The sequence below is a fragment of the Cynara cardunculus genome (genome assembly GCF_001531365.2).
Source record: "Cynara cardunculus var. scolymus isolate 2C chromosome LG 5, CcrdV1, whole genome shotgun sequence".
NCBI classification, from domain to species: Eukaryota; Viridiplantae; Streptophyta; class Magnoliopsida; order Asterales; family Asteraceae; genus Cynara; species Cynara cardunculus.
Genome location: NC_037532.1, coordinates 24709736 through 24720208, shown reverse-complemented (window position 1 = coordinate 24720208; position 10473 = coordinate 24709736). Strand labels below are relative to the sequence as shown.

Below are 10473 nucleotides of genomic sequence, written 5' to 3'. Positions count from 1 at the left end.
TTTTGAACAGGCTATCATCTTGGAACGAGCCAAGTTTGATAAAGAGAAGAAAGAGTTGGAGGAAGAATGTCAAAGAAAGCATTTAGAGAATTTTGACAACATTGCTCAAAGTAGAAAGCGACTAAATGAAGAGAAGAAAGTGTTTGCTCTAGAGAAGAAAAACACATATAAGAAGAATGCTGCTATTGCCAAGGAGTTTACAAAGAAGAAGAAACGGCTTGACATTGCTTCAGAGAATGAGAAGGGAAGTTCAGATGAAGAGAGGAAAGAGTTTGAAAAAGAAAGGAAATATTTTGAAAAGCTGAAGAAAGAACTGGAAAGTAAGTTTTTGGAAACTTCAAAGAAATTGTCTGATCTAAAGACGGAACTTGTTACTGAATTGAATATGAGATCTGAACTTAAGAAGAAATATGAGTTAGTTGCTCATGAGAGAGACTAGTTACCTAATAAAGTAAAAGACTTTTCAAGTGCTAAAAGCTCAACTGTTCTCAATCTCAGTGTAAAACTTGCTTTTATAACTGTTCCAGTGTTAAATCCAATAGTTATTCAAGCAACCCTAAATCAACTGTTTCTAAGAACAAATCGCGTTCTTCAAATCAGTTTTATCAAGGGTATGTCATTGGATCACTCGATAATTTTTCAAAACTTAAACAAGTTTGGGTCAATAAAGCTGATTCAGTTTCTCATAAATCTGTTGTAACTAACACTGTTCTTCCTTGCACTGTGAGATCTACTAATCAATTGATCAATTTTTGCAAGAGAAGAATTTTGTGCTCAACTTATGGAACTAAAAATTTTGTTAACAAGAAGAAGATCAACAGATGGTATGAGGACAACGGCTTTGAGAACAGCTGTAATTCTTCTAACAGGTATGATAACGACTGGTATGGTTCTTACTGCATATCTGATCTACCTGTTAAAAGTACCAAAAAGAATACATCTGATAGAAATAGATGGTATGGAAATTACAATATTCCCCAGCCCAATACTAACAAAGTAGGACCCAAGTTTGTCTGGGTACCAAAGTCTACTTGATCTGTTTTTGCAGGTGTGTCATATGTTATGCTGACAAAAAATATCTTCTATGTGATACACTGATGCAGGGGGATTTTGTAATCTGTCTGAAATATGGCTTATGAACAAAACAGTTCAGGACCCGAGCTGAAATGTTTTCATGTTTGGATTTTGAGTTGAAAAGAAAATAATTAAATCTATTTTCTAAGGGGAGTTCTGAAAGAGTTTCTTAAAAAGGATTTTGAAAAGTTTTGTTGGAATTTGATTTTATATCAAAACGAGTATAATTTCTGATCAGATATTTCTTTGAGATTTTACTTGTGTAATTTCTCTTTATACATAATTCTAATACGTGTTTCAGCTATTCTTCAAACTGTTATCATCACGTCTCTTAAATGAAAGTCATTTTTGGAGATAATACACTCATTTGTATTCAAATTTGTTTTCTGATCTAATCTGAAACATATGTCTTTAATTGATTCAAAATTCTTTATTCTTTGATTGCATGAATCTGTAAATTTGTTCTTACAGATCTTCATTCATTTCTCCCACATATTTTGAATAATCTGTTTTGAACATCACTCCTGAATAATTGTTCTTAATCGCTACATTTTTCTTGATCAATTTTATCTAATCATGTATGCATAATTGCAATGATATCTTTGATCAATCATTTGTGATCATATGAACTTACACTGTTATTTTTAGGAAAGGACTGAGAGCTTCATTGAAATACCTCTATGGACTATCAGATCCGATAGCCCTACCCAAGAGGACATCCATATCTGAGTGAGCTTAAATAGAAAATGGGTTTGAGTGCAGAGCTTAAAATGAAAATGAGAGGGGTAATTGTTGTGAGCTAAAAGAATTGATGAGAGTTGCGTCAGGATTAAAAGATTAAAAGAATCATGTTCTATCCTTTATAATCCGGGCAAGCCATGAAATCTATTAGTTCTCAATTCTTTGGAGACTAATATTGAAAGAGGCAATGCTCAGGCCAATTCTTGTCACAACCCCACTAGCTACTCATTTATCTCTTAAAAGACAAGTGTTTCAATAACACTTGGGGCACGCAGATCATTATCTATCATATTCTCATTTGGAGTTCTTGATATTGAATAGGAAGGATATATGTCCCCCCTTCAAGTCTTGTTGATCACATATTGAGTCTGATAAATTTGTGTAGTCCATATTGTTTATCTTTTTGAGCCTAATTCGAAGCATTTATTGCTTTATCTTTTTCACACTACACAAATTTTTTAAAATATTTGTTATTTTGCTATAACATTCATAGATATGTTTTTTCTAAGCTATCGATGATTGAATGGAGAAAAGTCTCATATATGAAGTACATTCGTTGTACTGATACCAATTGATAGTCCCAAACTTCAATCAATCTTCAATCTTCCATCTTCCATCAAGAACATGATAAAAATGACAATATCAATATTATGATACTTGAGAGAAAAGGTCAAACAGTTAAAGTATTGTTTATTTCATCAAAGCTCAATTACAAGGATAATACTCAATTAAACTCTCTTACAACTTTCTGACAACTAAACTAAACCTATTTATAGGTCAAACCTATACAAGAGTTAAACCTATTACAAAATTACAAAGAATATCTTTCAAGAATGAATACAACAATTAAGCTCTAAAATTCAATCCTAACAGCTTGACTCGTTTTAGAACTTGATTAAAATTTTCAAGTCGAGTTGAGCCTAATCATTTGAGTATACACTTTTTCGAGGCAAATATGTATGAAAATATCAACGTATTTGCCTCGAAAAAAGTGTATACTCAAATCAAATGATTAGGCGCATTGAAAATGCAAAAATTACTTAGTTTGAACCAAAATACGACTTAATAGATCACTAATTCAAGCCTATAAAACAAACATTGAGATCGATAATTTAAAAAAGGCAAATTGTATGAAAAAATAATGTACTTTAACTTGATTTTTATTTCAGATAACGTACTTTCAAAACCTTTCATTTTGGTACCTAAAATGTACAGTTTTAAACATTGAAGTACTAGAGTAACCGGTTGAAGCATTAACCGGTGATCATGCTGATTTGGTGAGTGATCTAATACCCAACTCAGTATTATTTGTTGACGTGGTTAGTGATATGAATTTTTTAAAACTAAAATTAGTCTTTTTTTTAGTCTAAAACTAGTTGTGTACACGCGCAATGCGGCGGGAGCTTGAATTTTAACGATTTTGAAGTTTCACTAGTTTTATTAAAGAATATTTAACGATGATATAAGTTACACTTGGTCTCTACATATTAATACAATTTGAATAAATAAGAGTTATGGTTCCAATTACAGTCTATCGATAAAAAAAATTGTATGATAGTTTAAAATCCAACATATTTAAACGACTCCACAAATGTATTCGATTTACACCAAGAGCAAAGAATCAAGAGATCGAGAGCGAGACCGAGAGTTCTAGAGCAATTGAATGGAAGATGAATGAGAGAACTTTTAATAACTTGATGAATATCAGTTTGAATCTCACTTTAGGAGATGAGGAAAAGACATAGAGATATGAGAGAGTGAAGACATGAGTGAAATGTGTCAAAAGTATATTGAGAACATGAAAAGAAAAGATAATAATATGCATTGGCAACTTGTACTTTATGTTATTTTAATTGTAGATAAAGAGTTTTTAAGACTAAATGCATAAATTAGTAATACTTAACGCATTATGAGTTGTTTTTTAAGACTTTATGCATAAATGTATAGTACTTTGTGCATTAAAAATTGTTTTTAAGACTTTTGATAAATCTGATATATAAGGTAGTGTAGATTAGTCTTCAACCGGTTACCCGGATACTTAAATGTTTAAAATTTTATATCTTAGGTACCAAAATGAAAATTTTAAAGTACGTTATCCAAAACAAAAATCAAGTTAAAGTACATTATTTTTTCATGCAATTTGCCTTTAAAAAATATTTGAGTGAAAAAGTTATTCGAGATCTATTTGAGCACAAGCATAAGTATTTTTTTTCAAGCGGGCTGAGCCGAATAGGGACCTGCCATATCTACTACGGGTGCTCAAAAACCCGACCAATCTGATTAACCCAACCCAATCCAACTTGAAATAACTCAACCCGATGTCTAATCGAGTTGTAAAATTTTCAAATCATATGTATTGGATTGATATTGAGTTACTAGTATTTGAACTCAACCCAACCCAACCTGATGAACCCAATATCCTTTTATTTCTTGGATTTAATATGATTATTGAATTTCTATTCATATACACATTAGACAATCAACTATCACGTACCATTTTCATATACACATATTTTCAATCTATTCACATCTCTATATAACTCATTTGTATATATGTTCATTAGCTGTGAACATATATATATAAATTGAGAAAATTAACTAAATATGATATACATAAAAAAATATTGATAAGTTGTATCAAATGATAGATGATGAAAAATAAATTACGAATAAAAAATAACATATTGAAAGTTAGAATTATATTTTTATATACTGAGGTTGAATCGGGTGGGGTTAAGATTTTTAGAACACGATCCGATCAACCGAGGACCCTAATCTCTACTGCATTGGAGTCTGTTCCTTGTCGAATTTTCTCAGAACAAAGCGCGGGAAAATTGTAACTCTCGAGGTGATTTAGGGATTTCAGGGTGCAATTCTCTTCACCAAATTCAATCACAGTATCCAGAAATGGAGGGTGAAAATGCGTCAATGGAGACAGGAATCATCGATTTGGGCAGCGTGAGGTCGTCTTCTTCAGTCGATCTAACAGATCAGGTCCATCAGCTACCTTGCTGCATCAAGTACAACGGACCATCTCCTGTTTCTCATTACTTCAAACCCAAACCTAACGGTAAACCCTAATCTAACTATTGGAATATCATCTATACGCACTCACTTTCTCTCCTTGACGAATTTTTGTGTATAGAAATTGATTGGTGAATCATTTGTAATTTTTTTGTTATACTGTGGTAGGGATTGAGGTGGATGGTCTAAATGTGAAGGAGGCTTACTTCAGAGGAAGGAGATTGCAAGGCACCACCGTTCCCCTTCCTGATGATTATTCCGGTACAGACCTAAAATTCTTTTTTTTTTTTGTTTTCTAGTCCTAATCATTTGTTCAGAGGAGTTGAAACTTTTGTGTATCTTGCTTGTTGCATGGATTGTTGTCAACCAAAGGTATTATTCCGTCATGTTGGTTATGCAGAACCCTTGACCAAAAGTCTAAAATTTTGTCTCTAAGGATTTGTATGTAACCTCAAAGGCTGGAGGTCTTTAGGCTTTGAGAATCTTTTCTGGGTATCTCAGATTGCTACAAAACTGCTTAGGATCAAGAACACCGTTTATGAAGTTGAACTTATTGATTACAAATTTAGTGGTTGGGATGTAAGTTGTATAGAAAGTTTATACTGTTGCAACTGTCTAAATCTGACATAGCGGTCAGGGCCGTGATTTGATATAGGAGTTATCGCGGTGGTATAGTGGTCCACAAATAGGAGTTCTTGTAATAATTACACTTACATATAAATATATGCATATATACATGACAGATTATATATATTGAAGATGAACAAAAGAACATGTGAATAGAAGAGATGATGAGCAATAGATGATGGAAGACGATGTTGTTGTGAAGAGAAAATGCAGAAGAGCAGGAGACGATGCACAAAATGCTGGAGTAGGAGAGATGAGATTGGAATAGCGAGTTTACACACTGGTATTGCAAATCAAAATCAGCCCCTAGCTCGTAATCCCTTAATCGACTTCTCTAAACCCTTTAAAAGGCCCATTGGAAGCCAACACCTAATTTCGGTTTTCACACCACTATGCAAATCAAAGTCGCAGCCCAACTGAGGTGATTAATGCCGCTATTAGCGAACCACTATTTGTCATTGCTATTTTCCCTAGGAGTGGTAACCGGTATAGCACCACAATTAACAGCATACATACAAAAGAAAGTAGTCAATAAATCTAAAAATAATGTGATATACATATGAAGGGAGGAGGCCTTTTGTTTAATTTTCAACATTTGAAGCAATATACATTCCTGTCTGTCTTTTTAAAAGCTTTACTAGGAACTATAATTCGACATTTCTTCCTTTTCTTCTAACAGTAAATAAAGTTCAGCTAATTTGATGAGTGCTGCTCTTCAAGTTTAATACATATATTAGTATAATATATTAGTAGCAACTTGCAGTGGTTTACATATGAAAATGATTATGGATTTTCTTAAATTTTACGTTCAAGCAAAAAGCTCACATCTGTGGGAGAATGCAGTATTATTTAAGAGCAGTTGTGTAGGAGCCGGTTCCAATAAGAAGGCTAGATATCATGAGAAAGTAAGAAGCAAAGGTTCATATGTGAATCTTTGAAAAAATCTTGAAAAATCTATTTGAAGATGCATATGTGAATCGCTATTACAGATTTATTCATATGGGTTCACATATGCATCTTCAAATGGATTTTTCAGTGATTCACCTATAAAACTTTTCTTAATATTACTGATTTGAACTACACTACCAAAATCTTATGTTCCACTTTGATGCACAGGGTGAGTTACTTCCGAATCATCATTCAAGTACATTTTTGTTTCATTTTTCTTGCTGATAGAAATTGGATTAGATTATTGGCTTAAACGTATAAAGCACACTTGCAACATATCATGAGATGAATCCTAATAAACTTGTTAATATTCTTTTTTTTCTTTAGCACCTGCTTTAATATGAAATGAAGAAAGTTGTATGTAATTAATTGGAATCACCCAGCTTGAATTGATCCATTTATAAATCTCAGCAACAATGAAGTAAATTTGACTTAAAACTAAATGCGAAATTGGTAGAAAACTCGTGCTTAGAACTAATCAAATTATGCATTTTCCTCTCGTTTTGGTCCACACACAACCAATGTGGTTTAGATCCATCGTTGCAACTGCAGCTAACTAAAGTGGTTATTTCAATCTAACGAACACAATATATGTAAGGTTGATGCGCGTCCAGAAACATTGAGTTATTTATTTTCTTCGATATTAGAGATGAACTTCGGTAGTCCCTGCATGAACTTAACTAGCTCGAATTTGGTCGATGAAGCCGTCTAAAGTTTTTAGACTACTACCGCCACAACCTGTTCTCTAGGTTTCACTATTTTGTTGCATATCTAGCGCCGTTAGCTTTTTTAACCTTGAGATTTTCCAAAACAATGCAGGATTTGTGATTGGAAGGAAGAGCTCTGCAAAGAGAAAAGCTTGTAATAATGATGCAAACACGACTTATTGGCAGATGAATGCAAAGTTTGAAAACATAACGTTATGGAATCATGATAATCTTCCATCAAAAGAAGATGGTTTCTTGCGTGCGTTTCATTGGCTTCATGTTGCAAAAGCAGTAAGTTTTGGTTCAATGTTTGATTACCAAAAGGGTTTCTTTATGTTTTACATGCTTCCCACCATCATTTGGTCACATGGTAGCTCGTTCTTTTGATTTGTTTCTAAATTATTCCCTAGGTTCAGTGAAAACCGTAAAAAATGAAAAAAACTAAGGAACACTCTAATAATTTTCTCTACGGTATGCATATGTGCATACAAACAATTTGTCCGTTGTTCATAATGTGCATACGTACATAGAAATCAAGAAATATCTTCAATTACTTGTATGTACATGTGCATACCGTACTGATGAATGATTATTAGAGTGTTCCTCTGATTTCGTTTTTTTGGGGGTTTTCCTAAAATCTCACTCTTTCCCGGTATTTATACGAATATGATATTTAGGAGAAATTAATGTCACACATACATCATACCCTTACAAGATCTCTCTCTGTACAGTTGCATAAACCGGTGACAACTGAAGATTTGGAGTCGGCGTCTAACCCTGGAGCTATGCATTAGAACGACCAGCTAAGAGACTTCCTTTCTTTCGTCGAGCTGTATCATTCTTACTTGAATCCACTATTTAATTAAACCTTTGTTTCACTCCCTTTCTCTCTCTCTTTGAGAAGTGGTAAATATTTGAGAAGTAAAGAAGTATTTCTAGCCTTTCATACGGTCAAGATCGGATTTGAATAATCAATAATTGCGGCTACTCCAAAAATATAGAGGGTAGTTTCGTAATTTATACAAATAGGCGGCAAATGGGTTCATATATGAACCTATATGATTCACATATGCTCTATATGTTCATATGTGAACTTGTGTAATTCACATATGAATTATTTTAATTGATTCACATATAAACTCAGTGATTCACATATGAACTAATCAAACCAATTCATAGCGCAAGGAGGATAAAGGAAGGGTAGGAACTATCCAGTAGAATGCTAGGCCACAAAAGAAGAGGACCTCGTGTAGATTAAAGGAAAGCTCGTAAGAAACTCTTGTGATTCACATGTGATCCACATATTAACTAATTAACTTGTGAATCAGTTAAATAATTCACATGTGAACTAATTAACGGGTTCACATATAAACATATTAGTTCATACGTGTATCACATCTGTTCACATATGAACCTGTTTGCCGTCTATTTGTAAAAGTTACGAAATTACCCTTTTTATCTTTTGCATACCCATGCGATGAATTATCCGGTGCTTTACGGCCAAAGCTGCAGATATTGACCAGATGAAGGGTTATGATCGTTTCTTTACTTCTCAAATACTACTTTTCAAATGAACCTTTCCTTATATATATACTAGAAGGGTATTCGCGCAATACAGCGAGATACATCTTGATTTTAATATTTCATTTTATTCTTTATCTCAATCAATGTTATAGTATAGTCTTGTGTGATTTTTAAAAAAGGACGATGATTTTATTTTTAAATAAAATATAAATTTGAAGATATCAAAAAAATCTGACAAAAATATATTGATATTATTATCAAATTAACTATTTAAAATTTCTATTTTTTGTGTAATTTTTTAATTCAATTTTTTTGTTATAATTTATTTAGGTTCAATAACGAAGTAATTTATATTTGGTTTAATAATATAATTTTCTTATAAAGATAATAATTAATTATTTTGTTAGAACCGGATAATTATTCTAATTATATTTTAGATTTTTTATATTTTAAAATGAGATGTTTATTCTCTATTTGATTATATTTATTCGCAGTTAGTTACATAAATTCAAACATAAAGCTTTAATAAGTTGTACCTATGCATAATTTACTTGTAATCTTGAATTTTAAGTTATATGCATCAATATACAGTACTTCATGCATAAAAAATGGTTTTTAAGAGTTTTTTCAAATGCTTTATAATATGGTATAGATTAATAATATAATTTTCTTATAAAGATAATAATTAATTATTTTGTTAGAACTCGATAATTATCTTAATTATATTTTAAAATGAGATATTTATCTTCTATTTGATTATATTTATCAATAGTTAGTTACACGAATTCAAACATGAAACTTTAATAAGTAGTATTTATGCATAATTTACTTGTAATCTTGAATTTTAAGTAATATGCATCAATATACAGTCATTCATGCATAAAAAATGGTTTTTAAGAGTTTTTGTCAAATGCTTTATAATATAGTGTGTGTGTGTGTGTATATATATATATATATATGTATATATATATATATAGAGGAGCGTTCAAATAAAAACCTGCCTCATTTGTGTAAACCGTGTAAACCAATTTCAGCCATCTATTTACTTGATTAATGGCCAAGATTAGTTACTTTATTTTAGGAAATTAAAAAATATATATATATATATATATATTAATATTTTATTTTATTTCAACAGTAAGGGCAAAAATGGTAAATAAAATTTAACATTTGGTAACATCCTTCTAGATATTAATGACACTATTTTCATTTTTTAAAGCAATATATTTTTTTAACTTTAAATCACATCCATCAATAAAACATCAAAAAAAAATGAATATAACACACCATATTCAATTATATGGAGTGAATCGTTTTAAAATTTGAATTACATTATATGAACGAAATTGGTTTCACCATGAAAATGTTTCGGTTCACATAATTTATTTGCAATAAGACCCGGTTTCACGTTCATGAAACATGTTTCATTTTCCTTTTCATAATTTATTTACAAAAAGCACTGGTTTCATTTTTCTTTTCATCAACAAAATGGATTAACTACACCATCAATGCAATGGTTTTACCATAAAAATGTTTTGGTTCACCTAATTTATTTGCAACATGAATAGGTTTCACGTTCATGAAACCTGTTTCATTTTCTTTTTCATAATTTTTTTCAAAATGCATTGGTTTCATTTTGTTTCTCATAAAAAAAAGATTAACTACACCATCAATGCAACGRGTTCACCATAAAAATGTTTCGGTTCACCTAATTTCTTTGCAACATGAACCGGTTTCACGTTCATGAAACCTGTTTCATTTTGTGGATTTTTTTTGTTCGATCTAGGCTTTGATGATTTCATTCTATAATTCAATTGTTTCATCAAGA

General features: G+C 31.4%; 1 protein-coding gene across 1 annotated transcript; it reads left to right on the top strand.

Moving 5' to 3' along the window:
- The first annotated feature begins 4560 nt into the window (after positions 1-4560).
- On the top strand, positions 4561-8002 carry LOC112513332 (uncharacterized protein C12B10.15c). The gene is made up of 4 exons (XM_025119564.1): positions 4561-4885; positions 5008-5100; positions 7234-7412; positions 7853-8002. The coding sequence occupies exons 1-4, from the start codon at positions 4723-4725 to the stop codon at positions 7913-7915; spliced, it is 498 nt and encodes a 165-aa protein (XP_024975332.1). The 5' UTR covers positions 4561-4722; the 3' UTR covers positions 7916-8002.
- The last annotated feature ends 2471 nt before the right edge of the window (positions 8003-10473 follow it).